This window comes from Xenia sp. Carnegie-2017, unplaced genomic scaffold, assembly GCF_021976095.1.
Source record: "Xenia sp. Carnegie-2017 unplaced genomic scaffold, XeniaSp_v1 HiC_scaffold_18, whole genome shotgun sequence".
Taxonomy (NCBI): Eukaryota; Metazoa; Cnidaria; class Anthozoa; order Malacalcyonacea; family Xeniidae; genus Xenia; species Xenia sp. Carnegie-2017.
Window position 1 is genome coordinate 594,553 of NW_025813480.1, and position 24,950 is coordinate 619,502.

At 33.5% G+C, this 24,950-nt stretch overlaps 1 protein-coding gene across 9 annotated transcripts in view; it reads left to right on the plus strand.

Annotated features, from left to right (window-relative positions):
- LOC124437873 (serine/threonine-protein kinase/endoribonuclease IRE2-like) overlaps nt 1–24,950 on the plus strand; it is a 29,868-nt gene that overhangs the window by 3,689 nt on the left and 1,229 nt on the right. Inside the window, exons 2-22 of one of the 9 annotated variants that reach the window (XM_046987823.1) lie at nt 1,652–1,716; nt 1,873–1,962; nt 2,732–2,761; nt 2,954–2,974; nt 3,475–3,495; nt 7,102–7,125; nt 10,201–10,221; nt 11,185–11,265; nt 12,364–12,420; nt 12,492–12,575; nt 12,681–12,734; nt 16,465–16,491; nt 17,093–17,113; nt 18,871–18,927; nt 19,008–19,082; nt 19,196–19,240; nt 20,739–20,759; nt 22,405–22,485; nt 22,692–22,751; nt 23,341–23,364; nt 24,166–24,878. In XM_046987823.1, coding sequence (XP_046843779.1) covers nt 1,689–1,716; nt 1,873–1,962; nt 2,732–2,761; nt 2,954–2,974; nt 3,475–3,495; nt 7,102–7,125; nt 10,201–10,221; nt 11,185–11,265; nt 12,364–12,420; nt 12,492–12,575; nt 12,681–12,734; nt 16,465–16,491; nt 17,093–17,113; nt 18,871–18,927; nt 19,008–19,082; nt 19,196–19,240; nt 20,739–20,759; nt 22,405–22,485; nt 22,692–22,751; nt 23,341–23,364; nt 24,166–24,878 — 1,635 coding nt within the window. In that variant the 5' untranslated portion in view covers nt 1,652–1,688. The remainder of the gene's footprint in view (nt 1–1,651; nt 1,717–1,872; nt 1,963–2,731; nt 2,762–2,953; nt 2,975–3,474; nt 3,496–7,101; nt 7,126–10,200; nt 10,222–11,184; nt 11,266–12,363; nt 12,421–12,491; nt 12,576–12,680; nt 12,735–16,464; nt 16,492–17,092; nt 17,114–18,870; nt 18,928–19,007; nt 19,083–19,195; nt 19,241–20,738; nt 20,760–22,404; nt 22,486–22,691; nt 22,752–23,340; nt 23,365–24,165; nt 24,879–24,950) is intronic. The other 8 variants (XM_046987826.1, XM_046987825.1, XM_046987824.1 and 5 more) reach the window with 8 other exon arrangements.

Genomic DNA, 24,950 nt, shown 5'->3' on the forward strand with positions numbered 1-24,950 from the left:
TTCAAGTCATGTCATGAATGGCTGCCATTTTAGATTATTTAAACAAAAGATTTTCTTCATTCGCGTGCTGGGCAAAATGCGTTTTCTTGCCCGACGAAAACGAAAACTGCCCGACGTGAATTTTATTGATGTAAAAAACACTCTATGCCTGGATTGCTGTCTAAAACTTCATGTTTGTGTATTCATTGCTTAAATACGTACTTTAACTTTTACTGACATCGTACCATGCATACTTAGCTATTTGTGGATAAAATATTTTGTCCATTTATCATAAGCTTAAAGGTCACCGATTGCTACTCATTTCTAACTGGTTGGAGATCTTGCACAAAGCATGTAAGAACGAAAAAAAGGTATAATTTATTGCAAATAATGCATGGAAGTCCGTGGATGGTTAAAAGCTTACTAGAAGATTTGTCAAATAATTTATTGTGTGACCATTAATTCATTAGTCAAACATCATACAAATGAGATCAGTGCGAATTCGTTAACTGATTATTAAAGACTTACCACATGATAACACGTGGGAAATATAAGTATGGCGTACAATTTGTAAATTTCTCCATGCTTTCAATTTTGATGTTTTTGCATTTCTGTGCAACATAAGGCATTTCACCCTTTTAAATGTTCATTATCACCTTGGCCTCAAACTTTAAAGAGACCTTTACAAAGTTTGCATGACAGTTTCCTGAAAAAGGGATTAGAGATGGAATGTAGTTCTTTTACCAAAAAATAGAATTAGCACATGACACAGAAAATTTATGACGCAGAAGAAAATTGATGCTTTAAAGTTCAAACACTTAATAAATTAAAGACAATATTATTTCGATAAAAGATTGTTTTCCCTTTTACGTTTTTCCTAATGACATTGTCATTCCGTTAAAATTTAACGATATAAAAATAGTTCATATAAAGCGGAAAAACATAAGCACTTTTTTTAATACACCTGTTTTGAATAATTGTCTTGGCAGTTTTCTGTTGTCATACGACGTTAAACTGGAAACTTATTTTACTAATATATATTTAATTAAATTTAAATGTGAAAGCAAGAAAGACGTAATGAAGGATGGCAAATATTGCCAGGTAAATTTTAAAGCCTTGATGTTACTGCATCCTAAACATGGTTTAAATAAAAATAATTTTTTTACACATTTAAGCTACGCGCAAATGTTTTTATCCGACGGCATTGTTCAAATAAAAGAAGCAAAGGAAAAGGTCAAAGAGAATTTGCCCAGAAATAAAATTTCTTCCTATTTGCTTGTTAAAATTAATTTTGTTAATTAAAGTGATTAATTTGCTTATTGTTTTCTCCACAAAAGACCAAATATTGCCCGACTTTTGGGTAAAAATTGCCCGACGTTACCCCTTTTGCTCAAAATTGGGGTGTTGCAGCACCCCTAGCATCCCGCCACGCACGCCTACTATTTTCTTTATTTACAAACGTTTTTACAAAGCAAGTGTCATTCAACGTGGCGAAAACTCCATTATTCTTTCACTCCCTCCATGGGGAATGGTTGCACATCATTTTAATATTTTAGAATTTTTAGATCATGTTTATGGTATCGTGTCTCACAATGAGATTTTGCACTCTTTTAATTTTTTGCTTTTTGAACAATTGTCGTACCGTCTTAATACATAAATCTTATGATTACAGATTTTTTTAGTTTTGATCATTTTTGCATGCCATTCACATGGATCAAGGCAGATGCTCTCCAAAAGGTAACGTTTAAGACTCTCGTTACTCTACTCAAATCTACGAACTCTCCACAGAGGCTGTATTATAGAGTTTTTCATCTCAGTGCCTCCACTATTATGTTAATAGAAAACATGGTAAGATAAACATCATTCAGACGTCAACATTTTGGGGTTTTTCAGGAAGTGACATTAAAGATTCCTCCTTTTTGGAAAGTGATGCCAATGGTCCAAGTTTTCCCTTATCAGAATGTGATGCCGAAGAGTCAGAAGGTAACGTTTCTCAAAGCTCCACAATTATCTGTAAAAGTAACGGAGAAAACACATTCCAAAAAACATCATCTTGTAAACTCAAGATTTGAGTTATGTTAGCAAGAAACAAGATTTAAAGCAATATTTCAACTTTTATTTCAACATTATCACTTGGCTTGATCATGTTTCTGAAATAAAGTCGAAATATTGTTTTAAATCTTTTCTTTTGCTTTTATAACCTGAATCTTGAGTTTGCAAGATGAGGTTTTTTGGAGTGTGTATTCTCAGTTACATTTTGAAATTGTTGAAAACATGCTAGTTCAATATCGTATTGTACATGATCAACATTTATCATAGTGAAATCAAAATGATTGTTTAAATATGCGTTCATATCGCAGAAAAGGTTGTTAAATCAGTTAACTTGTCATGTATGAAAGTAAATATAAAATTTGTTTTCATTGGTTTTAGTGCAAATTTGCAGTTAACATTCTATGGCTTTTTCTTATATTTTCAAACTCTTCTAGAATTCCATTCTATTCTGTTCCTTTTTTCACATTCTTTTGAAATGTGTTGTTTTATTCCATCTAAGGGGTCTATAATCAATAAATGTAAACGTTACTTATTTTAATTTACTTTATGTTATTTATATATTTGTAGTGATACAGCTCGTTTTTTATTTTCATAACCCATTATAGCCTAAAGGCAGCCAAAAGCTCATTACTATTAGAAATTATATGCACGTTTCACTACATTCCATCAACATTGTTTTTATTGTTTTTTTACCTTGCAGATAATCTGGAGGAAAGGCGAGCTCGTAAAGGTTAGTACAGTCGTGTACTTTTAGTCGTACCATTGATAAATTTTTATGACTGTTTATGCCAGTTTGTATGCTTGGATTTGAGCTTAGTTAATTTTAGAAAGCTTTTTGTCTTAATATGGTCACAATTTTTTAACAACAAGATAGTAAATTTAACGATTTTGTGCATTATATAAAGTTTTTTTTTAATTGCAGGATCCTGCTTTGGATTTCTAGGTTAGTATGATTTTGACATACTAATGGAAAATGCTTATAATATGCATAACTAAGTGCAACAAATAGTTTTAAAATAGGAAAGATACATTTGCTTCCCTCTGCAAGACCATTTAGTTATTATAGAATGTTCATTAATTATCCGAAAACTTCAGAATAAAAAATTCTTACCATTGATAAATTTTTATGACTATTTATGCCAGTTTGTATGCATTGTATTTGAGCTTAGTAGATTATAGAAAGCGTTTCGTCTTAATATGGTCACAATGTTTAACAACAAGCAGTGGCCCAACTAGAACGTTATTTGGGGTTGCATATTCATATACTCCGTTGTGCCCTACTGATTTCTTTTGAAAGTGATTTGAATTTCAAAAGAAATCAGTAGGGCACAACTGAATATATGAATATACACACCCCCAATTAACGTTCTAGTTACGCCTCTGACAACAAGATAGTAAATTTAACGATTTTGTGCATTATATAAAGTTTCTTTTTAATTCCAGGATCCTGCTTTCGATTTGTAGGTTAGTATGATCTTGAAATACTAATGACAAATGCTTATAATATGCATAACTAAGTGCAACAAATAGTTTTAAAATAGGAAAGATACATTTGCTTTCCTCTGAAAAGAAAAGATTTGAGAAAAGTTACTTTTATAGGTTTTATTTCTTTGAACTATATATGTTATGTGTAGATATGAAATTAACGCATTTTTTTCTATTCTACCAGTGGCGCCGGAACCACGGGGGCAGCGGGTGCAGCGCTGTGCCCTTTGCCACCATATAGCAATTTCAAACACTCACTTCTTGCATCTGATTTTTTTCCGGGTAATACGCTTTGATCTCGGAAGGGAAGGTGTTAAGATAAGCGGAAAAAACAATTCCACGTTCTATGGGATTTTCATTGAAAACTTTCAAAACGTAGATATTGTAGGAAAAACAAACATGTAGAGTGGAAGCACTGTTTCAAAACAAAGAATAAAGATAGTGATGTTGTCATGTTTATGAAAATGATTTTGTGGTAATCAAGATAGCGTTTGAATTATAGATGAGAGGTGTAATACGTAAGTTGAATAAATGTAATTATATAATCAAGTCTAAAAAGTCTAAAATACTGCTTGTAAATTTGTAATAGTACACAATAAGAACAATTAAAAAATTGTTTAATATTCATTCGTCTTGTTAGCACGGGATAAAATCGTGCTCAACTAATCAACTCAACAATGCACAATACTAAATAGTGACAAAACAGTTAAGTAAATGTTTATAAATGGAATGCACGAGAAAGTATAGTGTGTATTTTCCATTTTCGTAGTATTGAGAATTTGAAATGCCAAAAGCGAGTCGCCTACAAAGTCTTGCTAAAAAGCAGCTCTTGGAAGCTTCAAAAGTACGTGGTCAAACCAAACTTTCTTTTGTTACGCAATCTGAGACATCTGCTGCTGTCGATGATAATCCTGACTGTACCATAAGCACAACCGACTACAGAAGTACTGATGCTAGAGAAAAGGAAACCTCTTCATTCACTCAGCAGTCAAGTCAAGAAGTTGACCCTTGGATTAAAGCGACGAATTCTGGCCTGTATTTTACACCAAACGTGAAGCGTATGAGCGAAAATAAAGGTAGATATTTTCAAAAGGAGTGGTTTGATGATCATAAGTGGTTATGATATCACAGAGGAAAAAAGGCAGCATTTTGTGGAGTATGTACTTTGTTCAAGCAACCTTACGATGCCTCGCCATTCATCTACTATGACTGAGCAGCTGGTTTTCAAAACTGGAAAAAAGGCAAAGAAAGACTAGAAGACCACGAGCGTAGCGAGAATCATTGACATGCTTCAAAAGAATCGACAAAGAAGCGACCTGATGTGGCAAGCCAGATAGATGATCTACGTCAAAAGCAGCAATACCTTAGACGGACTGGTTTGATAGCTCATTTGAATACTGTGAAAACCCTTTTGAGGCAAGGACTTCCAATTCGGGGTCATAATGATGAAGAATCGAACGTTTTTCAGTTTAATAAGGATAAAGCTCGCAATAATAGTGGTTTGCATCTGATAATGAGTGAAAATCTATATTTTTCGCACGAGATCCTCAATGAGCAAGAATGTCTAATCGTACTAGAAGCCAGACGAAGATTGGTCAAAAAAATTAATTTAAGCATTTTCTATTTTGTTATAAGTGACGAAGCAAGTGATATTTCGAAAGTGGAGCAGTTGTCATTTCCATCCGTCATTGTAATGATAGTTACGAGACTTTCGAAGACTTCGTCGGTATATTTTCATGTGACGAAGGCCTAACATCAGATGCTTTGCTAAAGTATATAGAAGACATACTGCTACGATGCAGTATGGATGCAGATAAACTTGTTGCCACGGCTTTTGATGAAGCATCATCCATGGTACGACTCGCTGAACTTCTGAAAGAACATTTTGGCGAAAATATTATTCATATCCATTGTTTGGCACACTGCAACGAGCTTGTGTTTAAAGATGCCACAGCTTTGTCTCCGTTAATTGCTGATGCACAAGATCTTTGTTAAGAATTGTATGTTCTAGTTTGCATGAGTCCTAAACGCGTCCTCCTTTTTGAGAACATACAGAAAGAAATCGCCCAAGATTCGGAAATTTCTCCAATTATTCTGAGCTTAAAACCTATCTCGAACAAGATGGACAACAAGAGCATCCGCAGCTGCAGTGCTGTTAAAAAAAACCCCGGACCTACAGGCAACTTTGAAGCATCTTTCAAAAGACCCAAGCGTAAAGCCCGAGCGTCGTTCAAGATCAAATGGATTGCGTGAGAAAACCAAATCAATACGACAGATGTTTCAACTGGTAGCTATGCATGAACTTGCAAATTTACTGGAAAATATTTCGAAGCAATTACAATGTGCATCACTCACCGCAGAACAGTCAGTTTACAGCATTAAGAAGCTTGAAGTGCGTCTTAAAGAGCTGCGGTCAGAAGAAGAGTTTCAACGTCTTTACGATCATGCAAAAAAGATTGTCGGCGACTTACAAGATGAAGATGAAACGCTAGTTACGCAAGAATCGAAGAGAAGAAGGTCAACTCCTCGACACCTGTCTGATTATCTCACTCATTCCAATGCGCCTTCATCAGCAAGAGCAATGGACACTAGAACAGAACTTTTGCGTCTTTATTATGAAGCTGTTGATTCTGTCGTAGATGCAGAGCAGAGACGTTTTCACCAAGAGAATTTGAAAATTCTTGAAGTGATAGAGTCATGTCTTCTTGCAGCAGTGAATAAAACAATTCCCCTAGATGAAATTCGTCCAAAATTAGGACATTTACCTTCAGTTATCGATAAGGACTCATTGGTGGTTCAACTAGGTGAACTACCAGTTGTACTAAAGCTTTTCAATGCAGAACAGTCTTTACCCATCAAGGAAGTCACGAGCCTCTCGATACTTTGCAGAATATTTAACGAAAGAAATAGCACCAAGAAATGTCTGTCTGAAGTGCATTAACTATTGAAATTTTACATGTCCGTTCCAATTAGTTCAGCTACAGCAGAGAGAAGTTTTAGCGTGATGCGTCACATCAAATCATGGCTCAGATCCAACATGTCAGAGAACAGCCTATACAACAGAATGTTTGCTGCTATAGCAAACATTCGTGGACATAGCGTTTGTAACGGCAAATGAGCGTCGCCGTAGTTACTTTGGAAGATATTAATAATATATATCTATACTATACCAAATCTGTTAACGTTAAAATAGATAATTCAGTTGAGTTGTGCTCGTATACGCAACTGACGTATTTTTTTATATATTTTTTGCCTATAACGTAATATGTAATACATAATATGCATGATGCACGCTCTTCGCATTAAAAGTTACAGATTATGCTATTGAAAATACGTTATACTTTGTATTGAAAGACTGTGTGTATTCATATGTTTAAGCGTCTCAAAATGAAAGTGCCCTTTTTTAAAATTCTGCCCCCGTAGCCCTAAATTGCTTCCGGCGCCTCTGTATTCTACATGCAGGATGCTGTTTTCCAGGTCAGTGTGGTCATGCAACATGCCAACATTATTCATGTTCACGCGTCTTTGAATTAGTCAACTTGTCATTTGCAAATATGAAAATAATTGGTTTTTTCTTCATTGCAGGAATGTGTTGTCAATATTTTGCAAGTTAGTATGGTCATGTAGTACATTAATACTATCAATGTAGTTCTTGTTTATATTTATGAACATTTTATTCTTCAATTCATGCTTCAAATTGAAGAGCCCGCTAAACTGCTTTTATAAGATAGTTTTTTTCGTCTCAAAATAACTCAACTTTTTTGATACATGTATGTGAATGTAGATCGTCCAGGTTGGTATAGTCCTGAGAAGGACTATTTTTGTTGTTGTTGACTGACGTTTCGACAACCTTAGCGGTAGTCATCTTCAGAGTCAAATGAGGAGTAAATGTCAGGTTAGCCGTATTTGTTATCTGGTTCTTACTTCATTGTATTGTGTGTACAATATAAATAGTCTCTTGTGTGTTCAACGAGGACTTAATACTAAGTCCTGCCGGAACGAGACCAAAATCCTTGCAGCGGTGGTTGAACCAGATTTGTTGGCGTATGCGTCTGACGTTTCTTACAAAACGTATGTAATCGTTAGCAAGTTGTTCGCTTTGTCGTCCAAATGATCGTAATAAAGTAAATGGTTTGAACCCGGGAGTATCGTTACACGTTTGTAAATGTAAATTACCCAGGTTGGTATAGTCGTGAGAAGGACTGTTTTCGTTGTTGTTGACTGACGTTTCGACAACCTTAGCGGTAGTCATCTTCAGAGTCAAATGAGGAGTAAACGTCAGGTTAGCCGTATTTGTTATCTGGTTCTTACTTCATTGTATTGTGTGTACAGGAAATATGTATTGTGTGTACAATCTGAATAGCTTCTTTTTTGAGCTAAAGTAATTGGTTTGAACTTTTGAACATCGTTATATTAAGATGTAAATTGCAGATGTAAATTGTTCAGGTTAGTGCAAATCTGAGAAAGACTGTTGGTGTTAAATTTTGAATGACGTTTTGACAACCTTATATAGCTGTTATCTTCATAGAGAAGTGAGGAAGAAATTTCAGGCAAGCAGTTTAGTTGTCTGGATCTGTAATTGTATTGTGAGTTTTTGTCGTGGAATATCTGAAAACATGTAGAAAATAAGATTTCCTGAAATTCATGACAGAAGATTCAAAATGTAGACAGTGTAAGCTAGAGCTGCATCAAAAGAGAAATTTTGGCAAGACAAACTATAAATGGGTTGTGCTAACCTTTCACTGAGGGGCGCTCAACCCACAAAATATTCTATACTTCTATTGGGCAAAATGATGCGATGCAGAAATCCATGAACGCTTTCATTTCACGTATCATTTTTTATTATTATCAGATTTATTAGCATTTACACGAACATTTTCTTTTCACTTGATTCTCAATATCACTGCGGCAGAGTCAAGAATGCGGGTGTGATACCAGGTACCAAGTAGCAAGTACTGGGTAACATATAGCGGGGTAATGCCAGAGAAGACTGGTACTATTTAGCAGTATAATATAATACCGGATAAACGCTGTATCAAAAAGGCGTATTGAACTTGTTGTGGTAAAAAAAACGGCGATTCAATGAAGAAACTTAACAAATTTAATTGTAAGTCTTAAAAGTTATATTGTCCGAAGCTTTTACCGTTTTTAACAAAAAAAATTCTTTTGTTTATGTTGTTTTGTATAACATTGGAAGCATTGCGAATTGAAATTTGTGTTTGCATGCATAAAAAGCTGAATATACTGACTGAATATTCTGATATTTTGTCTTCGATACGTTGCTTCCTTCATTTGTGCACACGTAATTTTCCCCTTTGACGGTAAACACAACAAAATACTTTCTTAGCTTCTTTTCAAAATCAAAGCAAAATTTCGCACAATCTGCGCGAAGTGCTGGTTCACTGTTCTAAAACTTCACACTAACGATGGGACTGTATTTTGAATATATAATTTTGACACTTCAATAAGATATTTACAGTGTTGTGCACGATTTTCCGTTCCAAGCGTTGGTTCTTCGCGATACGGAATGATTAAATTGATCTCGTTAAGATTACGGACAACCGTCAATCCTACAAATGCGTTTTCGAAATTTATTGCCTTCTGCAATACAACTCTAATTCATCAATTTTGTATGACCAGTTCATACACCAACAACTACAACTTTTCCGAACTCCCGAACCAACGCTTGCAAGCTCTTATTTATATTATAATTATTAGGATGTAATTTTTGGGCGTTTGCATGACTTGCACTACGCCATTCCGTTTATAGAGTACCGTCATTACCTATATCCTACCGCAATGCCACATTGGGTAGAAAAAGTGTTCCTAAGTACTTTGAATTTACGTACAGGATTTCCACTGAAACCACAGTTTAATAACTATATACGTATTTGTCTAGTAATGTATGACTTAACATTTTACATAAACATAATATCCGTTATATCTTAGTATCAAAAATATGACACAGTCACACTCTACATAACATAACATGACAATTTACAACACAAAATGCAGGAGGAATGTACTACTTGAAAGCAAGAACATTTGGAATACCAAAAACACTAAAAAAAATGTTAGGGTTTTCCAAGAAAGAAAAGTAAAAAGCAAGCAATGCAACAACTGCTACTTCTTTTTTTTCTTACCGCAAAAGTGGTAATTCCACGGAATTCTCAAAGCGAACCTGCAAATATTTATTTTCCTTGCACAATTAATCACAATGTGTGACAAAGACACAATGCTACTTCTATGGGCGGCTGTATTCAATTCTTCTTAAATTAGGCACATCTTAGATAGCAATTGGGCATGCAATATTTTGTGATTAGCTCGGTTACAACAACAGGTTTATTTGTCCCTAAAAAGAAGTAAAAAGAGTCATTCACACATGACACTGATTGAAAATATACTGGTCTTCATTTTCACCTTTTAAATATCACTGAGTTTTCAAAGTAGATGTATACGACTGATATACAAATTGACAACTGATGTATGAATTGACGTTGTTTTGGGATGGATTTGTGTGGTTGTTAATTCCCGTTTGCTGTTATTATCAACTGTCTTCGAGCAAAGTCAATTCATTTAAGAGGCTTTTCGTCTCTATTTAGTCACAATTTTAAAATATAAGATATTGAATTTGAAGTGTAATTCTTAAATGTGATAATAATGTGATTTTTTTATACATTGCAGATAGTAACGATGATGATGAAAGTTAGTTTATCATGTAGTATAATACTTACAAATGTTTATAAATAACGCATTAATGACAATAGTTTTTATCGCCGTCAAGTTATTTATGTACCGACAGATCTATTTAAGCATTTGTCTTCTCCAGGTGTCTCAATTCTCAGGTTTTCTTTTGAAGATGGCATATTTGTTCTCTTTCAAGTTACTTAGCATTCCAATTCTTTTTCTTTCCTTCGGTTTGTTGCTATAAACTCTTTCCTCGGCCACTTATTTCAACACGTTATTACTGCGAAAGATGTGTCAATTCTACCTCTTTTTAATTCTATGGTATTTCTACCCAACATCTCTCTTTTTTCATCTACACCATGAACATCACTTTTATTGTTTTCCTTTCTATTCAGCCTTCTCTCCATTCTTCCCGAGATTCACATCACAAGTGCCTCTATTTTTCTCATATACTTCTTTCGCTTTTCATGACTATGATCCAAAAAAATACTACAAACACTAAACAACTGTTTTGATGATTCAATTTTTCTATTTTCTACGTATACCTTTTGTGAGTACTTTCCTTTTGTTGAAAGCTGATTTTGCCATATCTCTTTTCATTTTTATCTCTTGTAATTATCTGTTATCAAGGAACCCAAATAACAAATATGTTTTACAGGCGTAATTCTTCATTCAAAACTATATCAAGATTGCCATCAAATTGTTTGGAAACTGCAGTAACTTTTGTCGTCTTTATATTTATGCTCATACCATATTCTTCTGATACGTCACCCAGTCTATCTAAGATATTCTGCATAATTTTTTTCGTCATAAATGCGTGTTATTATCCGTAAGAAACAATTAATTTCAAACGAACTTGATCTTGCAAAACATGTATAATGAATATTATTATGTCATCATCGAGTTAGCTGCGCCCCTTAAGAAAGCTGTGTATTGTATTATATTATCATTTGGTAATGTTTTTTTTTTGCATTGTTCTAGCTTCAAAAATAACAGAAACTTCTGTAGGTCATATGAATGATAATCGCGGTTTTGAAGACAGCGATGCAATGCCTTCATCAGGTAACAAAATTGTTATTTTTCAGAAAAATCATTCTTCATTGTCGTTCTGTTTCCTGCTTGTCTCTCAGCTCATATTTACACTGTAAATTTTACAGTAAAGTGTATAAGAGTGATCATTGAAGAAAAACAGTTACGCAATGCGTACATTTAACAGCCTTTCTTCAACACAATTCAAATGATTCATATTTGACGAACATACAATGTATGAGACATTTATATAAGATTTTTAAAAGCCTCTTTAGGAAGTGAAAGATTATAATTTTACAACTATAATAATAATTGTGTAAATATATGTCTAACAAAACTTACGCAAGGTATTGAAAATCTCACACAGTGGGCTGGCCAAAAACACAAAATAGTGAATTCTCAAAAAGCACCACAAATTTATACAATGAATTCTTCATTGCTAGGTCATTTATACTCTAGCAAAAGATGGTTTCGGTAGTGTGACACCCTGTATAATTGTACTGCACAGAAATAAATATCACGTATCATATAGCGTCGTCCAAGCTATTATTTACTTCATGGGATACAACAATATCATGACTTTTGCATGGCTTTACAGAAGTTTATCATAATTTAGCCATTCATATTCACGCACTTTTCTCGTCATACTAAACATTGGAGCGTAAGTTTAAAATGTCATTATTCTAAGGCATAGCCTGAGTTCGTGTAACCCATACAGTCTCTTTTTGCGTTCCTAAATATATGACCAAAACATGGATGTCTTTTAAGGTACAATTCTTAAAGTTTTCAGCGACTAAAAATCAAAGACCTCTCTTTAAGCTATAGAATAAGTTTTAAAAAAACCACTGATGACTGTTAGAAAAAAGTTAGCCACATCATGAGCATGACAAGCCAGTCTGTGATTATGTTTTATAGTTAGATTGAATTACTTAGGTACTTATTAAAATGCATTTTCAAGCAGTTACTTTGCTGTGTTTCAATGTAATTATACTGGTTTTTTTTATATTTAGTTTGTTGTGCAATAGAAGAGAGTGCATTTTATTTCATTGTGAATCCACAGCTCTATCCGCAGCTATTGGTGCTAACTATTTTATGACTCCTGTCAACTTTGAAATCTAATTTATGTTTTAGTTTCCCATAATGATGAACTTGAAAAAGTAGATCAATCTTCATCTTCTCGTACAATGAGTAATACGACTTGTTGATATTTATTAATGGAACTTGGAACTCTTTTCTTTGCACTAATGTTCTTGTCTTAGTCTCTTCAGAGCAACATACAAAGCGAGGGGGTGTTTTGCCCAATATCACGTCTTTAGAAAGTGATGACGAAAGTAAAATGAGAGGTAATGAAGTGAGAAAATATTGTGGAATAGCTCACCAAATATTACCTTAGTCTTGCTGCATGTGATGTTTTGTAATTATGTTATCATATAATTGCATTGTTCCAGCATTTGAAGATGTTAACGTTGCCAAAAGTGCTGTGCCTTCTAAATCGGAAGCTGGTAAGTAACAGTCTTTTCTTTACTTCCTAGCCTCATATTATCAACGTAAATTATACATGTAATTCTACATTCTACATACACAATTACTAGTTTCTTTACTGAATTTCTAAAATACAACATTACTACTAAATTTTTCACATTTTAAGAGGTGACCTAAAACTTTTGCATAGTACTGTACTGCATATTTACATAAGATCGTTACACCTGAATAATTGAATAAGATCGTTAAAAGGATGAGAAGGTGAAGTGGGCAGCAAAAAATTAAAATGCATGCCAAAAAATGTTCTTTATGAAAATGCTCTTTGTGACTTAGATAATGGTGTGAGTCGTTAAAAAAATCACAAGCGTTGTTTTCAAAATGTCAGCGTTGTGACAGATTGCTATTTTTATCCGAAACCTTCAGAATAAAAAATTCTTATCATTGAATGAATTATTTTATTGTGTTGTATGAATGTTTTTGTGCAGTGCGGTGTTTGAAATTAAATGAGATATGATCTTCGCACTTAGCTGGACAATTTAAGCAATCGTCTCAGGACCTGAAAAAATCAGGTGACTCAACGGGATTCGAACCCATGACCTCTGCGGTGCCGGTGCAGTGCTCTGACCACTGAGCTATGAAGTCACACAGTGGTGAGCAGGTCAATATTGTTGGGCTCATGTTTTCTCGTGAAATGAATATGAATGAGTGCAGTGCGGTGTTTGAAATTAAATGAGATATGATCTTACTTAGCTGGACAATTTAAGCAATCGTCTCAGGACCTGAAAAATCAGGTGACTCAAGGATTCGAACCCATGACCTCTGCTAGTGCACTGAGCTATGAAGTCACACAGTGGTGAGCAGGTCATATGTTGGGCTCATGTTTTCTCAAAAATGTTGCATGGTGTTTGAAATTAGATATGATTTCGCATTTAGCTGGACAATTAAGCAATGTCTCAGGACCCAGGTGACTCAACGGGATTCGAACTCATGAGCCCAACAATATTGACCTGCTCACCACTGTGTGACTTCATAGCTCAGTGGTCAGAGCACTGCACCGGCACCGCAGAGGTCATGGGTTCGATTCTCGTTGAGTCACCTGATTTTTTCAGGTCCTGAGACGATTGCTTAAATTGTCCAGCTAAGTGCGAAGATCATATCTCATTTAATTTCAAACACCGCACTGCACAAAAACATTCATATGACATTCATTTCACGAGAAAACATGAGCCCAACAATATTGACCTGCTCACCACTGTGTGACTTCATAGCTCAGTGGTCAGAGCACTACACCGGCACCGCAGAGGTCATGGGTTCGAATCCTGCTGAGTCACCTGATTTTTCAGGTCCTGAGACGATTGCTTAAATTGTCCAGCTAAGTGCGAAGATCATATCTCATTTAATTTCAAACACCGCACTGCACAAAAACATTCATATGACATTCATTTCACGAGAAAACATGAGCCCAACAATATTGACCTGCTCACCACTGTGTGACTTCATAGCTCAGTGGTCAGAGCACTGCAACGGCACCGCAGAGGTCATGGGTTCGAATCCCGTTGAGTCACCTGATTTTTTCAGGTCCTGAGACGATTGCTTAAATTGTCCAGCTAAGTGCCAAGATCATATCTCATTTAATTATTGTGTTGTGTTCAGCAAATATCAATTATTCATTACATTGACGGCAAATTGATTATTTAATTTACACTCCTGAAACTGAAAACGATTGATGCGTTGGTGTTATATTTTGTATTTCCCTACCACTTTGTTTACTTAAGCAAAATTAAAATAATCTGTGTTTGCTCTTCCACAAGTCTCCGACTTTTTATCTAATGAAAAGAAATGCGAAATTGATCAGTTAACTGCCACGTGTAAATTTAACATAACGTCGTTTTTAAGATATATTTTTTAATACTGCAATAAAAAAGAATCGACATCGTAAAGGTCGGTACAGTCATGCAAAAACTAGTAGTAATAATGTTTATATGAATGTTTTTTATGCAGTGCGGTGTTTGAAATTAAATGAGATATGATCTTCGAGTCACCCGATCCCGTTGAGTCACCTGATTTTTTCAGGTCCTGAGACGATTGCTTAAATTGTCCAGCTAAGTGCGAAGATCATATCTCATTTAATGTTTATATGGTTGTTTATGTCTGCTTATGTTCAATGTATTTGAAAAGTGTTACTTTCAAACTCCGGTTTTTTTCTCTCGGCTTGTTTACCCATGCAAAATTCAAACAGTGGCTGTAGATTCTCCATGCGTGAAACGTAGTCGTATCATGAACATTAATGCCCAACTTATTGCAAAAATATAAATTGCCATTGTAGTCAGAAATATGAAAAGAGAGAATTTTATTGACGTTTCGTCACAGCGCTCGACAACTTTAGAATGGTAGTATAAGTGTGGTATAAGATTACAAAAAGGATATAAGTATTTACAATGTATGAATAAATTAAGTAGTAAAAGAGGGATTAACCAATCACAGGAAGAATCTTGTATTCTTATATCATGATTCTAAAGATGTTGAAGGGTCTTCAACCCACAGCAGGTTCTATACTTCTATTAGAAAAATGATGAGATGCAGAAATCCATGAACGCTTTCATTTCATGTATCATTTTTTATTATTATCAGATTTATTAGCATTTACACGAACATTTTCTTTTCACTTGATTCTCAATACCACTGCGGCAGAGTCAAGAATGCGGGTGTGATATCAGGTACCAAGTAGCAAGTACTGGGTAACATGTAGCGGGGTAATGCCAGAGAAGACTGGTACTATTTAGCAGTATAATATAATACCGTATAAACGCTTTATCAAAAAGGCGTATTGAACTTGTTGTGGTAAAAAAAAACGGCGATTCAGGGAAGAAACTTAACGAATTTAATTGTAAGTCTTAAAAGTTTTAATGTCCGAAGCTTTCACCGTTTTTAACAAAAAAATATTCTTTTGTTAATGTTGTTTTGTATAACATTGGAAGCATTGCGAATTGAAATTTGTGTTTGCATGCATAAAAAGCTGAATATACTGACTGAATATTCTGATATTTTGTCCTCGATACGTTGCTTCCTCCATTTGTGCACACGTAATTTTCTCCTTTGACGATAAACATAACAAAATACTTTCTTAGCTTCCTTTCAAAATCAAAGCAAAATGCAGAAGGAATTTACTACTTGAAAGCAAGAACATTTGGAATACCGAAAACACTAGAAAAAATGTTAGCCAAGAAAGAAAAGCAAGCAATGCAACAACTGTTACTTCTTTTTTTTCTTACCGCAAGAGTGGTCATTTCACGGAATTCTCAAAGCGAACCTGCAAATATTTATTTTCATTGCGCAAGCAATCACAATGTGTGGCAAAGACACAATGCTACTTCTATGGAATTCTTCTTGAATTAGGCACATCTTAAATAGCAATTGGGCATGCATTATTTTCGCACAAAGATTAATTTATACGAATAAACTGCCATCTGGTACAAGGTACCCTCCACTCGATATTTGCTTTCCGATATCTGCTTTCCGATACCAGGGACCCGGTGCTTATGCTTTTTTTTTCCATCATGCCAATCTTTTGCAAAGAGTGTCGAAACATCAGCTAAAGCTAGCACCAACAGTCTGCAACAACCTGAATTATCTACTAACGTCTACAAACATGTAATTACTTAACCTGGGTAAAAATTTGTAAATTTCAAATCATGAAAAATTGTGTGTTATATTGTTTGTTTTCATGTTCTTTATTTTTTCTTAATGCAGAAAAGAAAGAAAGACGACGTCGCAAAGGTCATGAACTTTACTTACGATAATGATTACTTTGTTTGTTTATGCCTGTTTACATTTTGCTGTGTTGAAAAGAAACTAATTTTAAGCGTATTTTCTATTTCTATGCAGCCACATTTAAGAATAATAATTTCAAATATAACATGTCCTCTTTGCACTAAATATTAGTTTCTAATGTTGACATTTGGAAATTGACATATAAATGCTGAAAAATTTGTTTAAAACATTGTTGTCTGTGATTAGCTCGGTTACAGCAACAGGTTTATTTGTCCCTAAAAAGAAGTAAAAAGAGTCATTCACACATGACACTGATTGAAAATATACTGGTCTTGATTTTCACTCTTGAAATATCACTGAGTTTTCAAAGTAGATGTATACAACTGATATACAAATTGACAACTGATGTATGAATTGACGTTGTTTTGGGATGGATTTGTGTGGTTGTTAATTCCCGTTTGCTGTTATTATTAACTGTCTTCGAGCAAAATCAATTCATTTAAGAGGCTTTTCGTCTCTATTTAGTCATAATTTTAAAATATAAGATATTGAATTTGAAGTGTAATGCTTAAATGTGATAATAATGTGATTTTTTTATACATTGCAGATAGTAACGATGATGATGAAGGTTAGTTTATCATGTAATATAATACTTACAAATGTTTATAAATTACGCATTAATGACAATAGTTTTTATCGCCGTCAAGTTATTTATGTACCGACAGATCTATTTAAGCATTTATCTTCTCCAGGTGTCTCAATTCTCAGGTTTTCTTTTGAAGATGGCATATTTGTTCTCTTTCAAGTTACTTAGCATTCCAATTCTTTTTCTTTCCTTCGGTTTGTTGCTATAAACTCTTTCCTCGGCCACTTATTTCAACACGTTATTACTGCGAAAGATGTGTCAATTCTACCTCTTTTTAATTCTATGGTATTTCTACCCAACATCTCTCTTTTTTCATCTACAACATCAACATCACTTCTATTGTTTTCCTTTCTATTCAGCCTACTCTCCATTCTTCCCGAGATTCACATCACTAGTGCTTCTATCTTTCTTATATTTATCGCTTGCTCTTCATGACTATGATCCAAAAACGATGCTACATACACCAAACAACTGTTTTAATGATTCAATTTTTCTTTTTTTTACGTATACCTTTTGTGAGTACTTTTCTTTTGTTGAAAGCTGATTTTGCCATATCTCTTTTCATTTTTATCTCTTGTAATTATCTGTTATCAAGGAACCCAAATAACAAATATGTTTTACCGGCGTAATTCTTCATTCAAAACTATATCAAGATTGCCACCAAATTGTTTGGAAACTGCAGTAACTTCTGTCGTCTTTATATTTGTGCTCATAGCATACTCTTCTGATACATCACCCAGTCCATCTAAGATATTCTGCATGATTTTATTCGTCATAAATGCGTGTTATTATCCGTAAGAGACAATTAATTTCAAATGAACATAGTTGACGAACATAAAATGTATGAGACATTTATATAAGATTTATAAAAGCCTCTTTAGGAAGTGAAAGATTATAATTTTACAACTATAATAATAATTTTGTAAATATATGTCTAACAAAACTTACGCAAGGTATTGAAAATCTCACACAGTGGGCTGGCCAAAAACACAAAATAGTGAGTTCTCAAAAAGCACCACAAATTTATACAATGAATTCTTCATTGCTAGGTCATTTATACTCTAGCAAAAGATGGTTTCGGTAGTGTGACACCCTGTATAATTGTACTGCACAGAAATAAATATCACGTATCATATAGCGTCGTTCAAGCTATTATTTACTTCATGGGATACAACAATATCATGACTTTTGCATGGCTTTACAGAAGTTTATCATAATTTAGCCATTCATATTCACGCACTTTTCTCGTCATACTAAACATTGGAGCGTAAGTTTAAAATGTCATTATTCTAAGGCATAGCCTGAGTTCGTGTAACCCATACAGTCTCTTTTTGCGTTCCTAAATATATGACCAAAACATGGATGTCTTTTAAAGTACAATTCTTAACATTTTCAGCGACTAAAAATCAAACACCTCTCTTTAAGCTTTAGAATAAGTTTTAAAAAAATCACTGTTGATTGTTTAGAAAAAGTTAGCCACATCATGAGTATGACAAGCCAGTCTGTGATTATGTTTTATAGTTAGATTGAATTGCTTAGGTACTTTTTTAAAATGCATTTTCAAGCAGTTAGTTTGCTGTGTTTCAATGTAATTATACTGTTTTTTTTTTATATTTAGTTTGTTGTGCAATAGAAGAGAGTGCATTTTATTTCATTGTGAATCCACAGCTCTATCCGCAGCTATTGGTGCTAACTATTTTATGACTCCTGTCAACTTTGAAATCTAATTTATGTTTTAGTTTCCCATAATGATGAACTTGAAAAAGTAGATCAATCTTCATCTTCTCGTACAATGAGTAATACGACTTGTTGATATTTATTAATGGAGCTTGGAACTCTTTTCTTCGCACTAATGTTCTTGTCTTATTCTCTTCAGAGCAACATACAAAACGAGGGGGTGTTTTTCCAAATATCACGTCTTTAGAAAGTGATGACGAAAGTAAAATGAGAGGTAATGAAGTGAGAAAATATTGTGGAATAGCTCACCAAATATTACCTTAATTTTGCTGCATGCGATGTTTTGTATTATGTTATCATATTATTGCATTGTTACATTATTTGAAGATGTTAACGTTGCCAAAAGTGCTGTGCCTTCTAAATCGGAAGCTGGTAAGTAACAGTCTTTTCTTTACTTCCTAGCCTCTTATTATCAACGTAAATTATACATGTAATTCTACATTCTACATACACAATTACTAGTTTCTTTACTGAATTTCTAAAATACAACATTACTACTAAATTTTCACATTTTAAGAGGTGAGCTAAAACTTTTGCATAGTACTGTACTGCATATTTACATAAGATCGTTACACCTGAATATTTGCATAAGATCGTTAAAAGGATGCGAAGGCGATGTGGGCAGCAAAAAATTAAAATGCATGCCAAAAAATGTTCTTTACGAAAATGCTCTTTGTGACTTAGATAATGGTGTGAGTCGTTAAAAAAATCACAAGCGTTGTTTTCAAAATGTCAGCGTTGTGACAGATTGCTATTTTTATCCGAAACCTTCAGAATAAAAATTTTTACGATTGAATGAATTATTTTATTGTGTTGTGTTCAGCAATTATCAATTATTCATTACATTGACGGCAAATTAATTATTTAATTTACACTCCTGAAACTGAAAACGATTGATGCGTTGGCGTTATATTTTGTATTTCCCTACGTCTTGGTTTACTTAAGCAAAATTAAAATAATCTGTTTTTGCTCTTCTACAAGTCTCCGACTTTTTATCTAATGAAAAGAAATGCGTAATTGATCAGTTAACTGCCACGTGTAAATTTAACATAACGTTGTTTTTAAGATATATTTTTTAAATACTGCAATAAAAAAGAATCGACATCGTAAAGGTCGGTATAGTCATGCAAAAACTAGTAGTAATAATGTTTATATGGTTGTTTATGTCTGCTTATGTTCAATGTATTTGAAAAGTGTTACTTTCAAACTCCAGTTTTTTTCTCTCAGCTTGTTTACCCATGCAAAATTCAAACAATGGCTGTAGATTCTCCATGCGTGAAACGTAGTCGTATCATGAACATTAATGCCCATTACTTTGTTTGTTTATGTCCGTTTACATTTTACTGTATTGAAAAGAAACTAATTTTAAGTGTGTTTTCTGTTTCTATGCAGCCACATTTAAGAAGAATAATTTCAATTAGAACATGTCCTCTTCGCACTAAATATTAGTTTTTAATGTTGACATTTGGAAATTGACATATAAAGGCTGGAAAATTTGTTTAAAACATTGTTGTCTGTGATTAGCTAGGTTATTCGTCCCTAACAAGAAGTAAAAAGAGTCATTCACCCACAGCACTGACTGAAAATATACTGGTCTTGATTTTCATTCTTGAAATATCATTGAGTTTTCAAAGTAGATGTATACAACTGATATACAAATTGACAACTGACGTATGAATTGACGTTATTTTGGGATGGATTTTTGTCGTTGTTAATTCCTGTTTGCTGTTTGTATCAACTGTATTGGAGCAAAGTCAATTTATTTAAAAGGCTTTTCGTCTCTATTTAGACACAATTTTTAACAATAAGATATTCAATTTGACGTGTGATGCGTAAATGTAATAATAATGTGATTTTTTATACATTGCAGATAGTAACGATGATGATGAAGGTTAGTTTATCATCTAGTATAATACTTACAAATGTTTATAAATAAAGCATTGACGACAATAATTTTTGTCGCCGTCAAGTTATTTATGTACCGAGAGCTCTATTTAAGCATTTATCTTCTCCAGGTCTCTCACTTCTCAGGTTTTCTTTTCACTTTTACATATTTGTACTCTTTCCAATTACTTAGCATTCCTATTATTTTTCTTTCCTTAGGTTTGTTGCTATACACTCTTTCCTCGGCCATTTATTTCAACAATTTATTACTGCGAAAGTTGTGTCAATTCTACCTCTTTTTAATTCTATGGTATTTCTATCCAACATCTCTCTTTTTTCATCTAAAACAGCAACACCATTTCTGTTGTTTTCCTTTTTATTCAGTCTACTCTCCATAATTCCGGTGATTCGCATCATCAGTGCCTCTATCTTTTTCATATCTATAGCTCGCTTTTCATGACTATGATCCAAAAAAATACTACAAACACCAAACAACTGTTTTGATGATTCAATTTTTCTTTTTCCTATGTATACCTCATGTGAGTATTTTCCTCTTGTTGAAAGCTGATTTTGCAATTTTTCTTTTCATTTTTATCTCTTGTAATTATCAGTTATCAAGGAACCCAAATAACAAATATGTTTTACAGGCGTAATTCTTCATTCAAAACTATCATCAAGATTGCCGCCAAATTGTTTGGAAACTGCAGTAACTTTTGTCGTCTTTATATTTATGCTCATACCATATTCTTCTGATACATCACCCAATCTATCTGAGATACTCTGCATAATTTTTTCCTCCCAGCTAAAATGTATTGGTCATCCACAAACCTCCAGTGGCATATAACCAGCCAACAACTTTGTTAATGCTATGTAAATTTTAATTTATTCACTCACTGTAAAACAATAACTTTCACAAGAAATGAATAATAATAATGGTGTAAAATTTACGTAGGATGAACAAATTTGCGGTCTAGCTACGCCACTGCAAGTCTTATAATGTCTTTCTGTAAATTCATTTCCTCATAATTTGACTCTTTCATCAACACCATGCAATGCTTCTACCATCATCATCCTTTCAGCATAAACAAAAAACAACCTCTGCTCATTCTCTTACTTCTTCAAAACCGCCACTTTGGCGTCAGAGTATGAAATGATTCTTTTGATACATGGGAATGCTGAATGCTGTCAGTTTATTTTTTTCAGAGTATCTGCAACTGGTATGCTCTGGTCGGTAAAACTTTCTTTGACAAAGATATAGAACTGCTCCTTTCCAACCTTTTTACGTTATTAGTGGTTTTGATAATATCACCACTCATTAATTTGTTAGTGTAAATACAATTGTAGCTTCTCGCCTTCAATAAATGGACCTCCTAATAAGTCAAAGGACGATATTATTTTTGAAAAGTGTGAAAATGTGAATCAGGATTTATAAATAAGCGGAGTAGCCAGCTCAATAAATTGGGGAGGCGAGCTTATATTCATAAATGTGTGTTATCATCCCTAAGAAATAAATAATTTCAAAAGAACTTTATCTTGCAAAACATGTATAGTGAATATTATTATGTCATCATCGAGTTAGCTACGCCACTGAAGAAAGCTGTGTATTGTATTATATTATCATTTGGTAATGTTATTTATTTGCATTGTTCCAGCTTCGAAAATAAAGGAACTTTCTGAATGTCAATTGAATGTTAATGACAGTTTGAAAGACAGCTATGCAATGCCTTCATCAGGTAACAAAATTTTTATTTTATAGAAAAATCATTCTTCGTTGCTATTTTTATCATTCTATCATTGCTATTTTTGACTACTTCCGTTATAATGGTGCAAAATAATAAATTTTAAAAGGTTTACTCATTCCTATACTGTCCCCATTTTACGACGGTGAGATACTCAACTGTGAATCGAATGCAAAACATAAATATAAACTTTGTGCTAGGGATTAATGATGGTTGTCTTAATGCAGAAAAGAGTGTGGAAGAAGGATACGTTTGTGAAGGTTTGGTTATATATCCGTGTTTATAAACATACAACATTCTTAATAAATCAAAGCGTTCTCAACTTTCACTGTGTTGCAACTAAATTATTTTTTGCTATTGCGCTTGCACACGACGATAATAAAATTTTTGTTTTCAAAATTGATTGTGCAAACTATGTGTTTGTCTACAATAACCTTAAAAGTATAATGATAGCTATATATAAAAATACTTTTATTTGTTTCCACATATTACATCATTACTTATGTGACGACCAATATCTTGACCAATGGATATTTTCCTCGTAATGAATACAGAAACAAACATGTTATTGGTGAAGAGAAAAACCAATCAAAAATACTTTTTATAATGGAAAATTGTAATTTATGGTTCTGTAATTTTTATATTTTCTTATATTTATAGTCGGTGTGGTATTATGTTGCGACCAAATCTTAAAAGAAGCCCATACATTAACATTGTTCATAGTTCATGATAAAGAGCCCATTAAATTGTTTTGTTGTGTTATAAATAAAACAAAAAATGCTCTAGTTGCTTGTCACTTAACTATATAATATTTTAATATTATTTTATTATTTATTTTTCATAATGCAGAAGAGGGAAAACAACGTTTGGAAGGTTGGTATAACGAATTATTTTCAATTTCGTAAAGGATTGTGATTAATTTTTTTTACTGCTCTGAATTGCTCGAGTTGAAAAATGCTATGTAAATTTTTTCAATTTTTAAAATTTTTTAATGACTATTAATTAAGAATAAAAAATTCTTTTCATTACATGCATAAAAATGATCGTGTCTGAACGTAAAGTGCAGCATGTCGTAAGCAACCATTTTAACTATTTCTTATTGCTCCCAGTTTAAACAAAGTCCGTTATTGAAGGGATCGTTGCTTTGTAAACATTTGTAGAGATCATTGAGTAAATTCAATTTATTTTAAGAGGATTTTTGGTCATAACATTCACATAGTAAATTTCATAATTTATGTTAATGTAATAAGGATGTGTGTTTTATCCATTGCAGAATTGCTCAATCTAGAATAGCAGATCTAGCGTTAGTCAAAATGAATTATAGATGCTCAATTTTAAATTCAAAATATATTCAAACCAAAACTATTGAATTTGAATTTCAAAAAATTAAACTTTATCAATGGACCTTCCTCCATGTATTTGGAAATGGAAATATATCCAAGCATAAGCTGCAGCAATTTATTTTGACGTACCCTAGATCCGCCACTGGTTTTATTGAGTTAAATGTTATTTCCATATCAAAGTAAAAACATCCGTGTTTTCTCATCCAGAGAAAAACACAACAATGTTATATGTTATGTGATATTGCCAAAACAATAAAACTGTGAATTGATGAATTTATTGCATGAATTTATCAGTCCTTTAATCTCTCCTGATTTGTACTTCTCCTTTAAGTTCAAGAATTGTTGCGTGAACCATGGAAATGTTTTGATAAATCAATAATGCATCAGGAAAAGTTTAAAAAGATGGAGGAATATGGACGCAAACATCCAGAAAAAGTTACACTGCTCAGTGAATTGCGTGTAATTTTCAAAAAGGAGTATTTGCTTGGCAAGGGAAGTGATGGAACCCGTGTTTACCTTGCCCTGGGAAATGATGGTTATGGAAAAGCAGTAAAGCGAATACGCAAAGATAGCGGCAAAGACTATGCAAATCGAGAAAAGGAAACTTTGAATGAGCTTAATGCAAAGCGATCAAATTATGTTGTGAATATTTGGCATTTAGAAGAGAACCTTGACGAAGAATATTTGTACATGATATTAGATTTGTGTGAAGAATCGTTAGAGGATTATGTGGAATCTTCTTCTTTGCAAGATCTTCTAAAAGTCGTCCCTAAAATTCTTATTCAGATCTTAAATGGTCTAGCTCACCTTCACAGCGGTGATCGTCCTATTCTTCATCGGGATTTGAGACCATCAAACGTTCTTCGAGATGTACAAGGAAATTTTTTAATTGCTGACTTTGGTATTAGTCATATTTTATGCGATGGAGCTGTGACTCATCAAAGCATACAGAGAGGAGCTAAAAATTGGATAGCTCCAGAGTCATATAACGCATCAGATGCAACAGTTGATAAAGTTCTTTACAAAAAAGAGTCTGACATTATGGTATGTTCTTGAAGTAGAACAAGAAGTCCAACTACAGCTCAATGTTTTATTTGCATTTAATTAAATATTGGT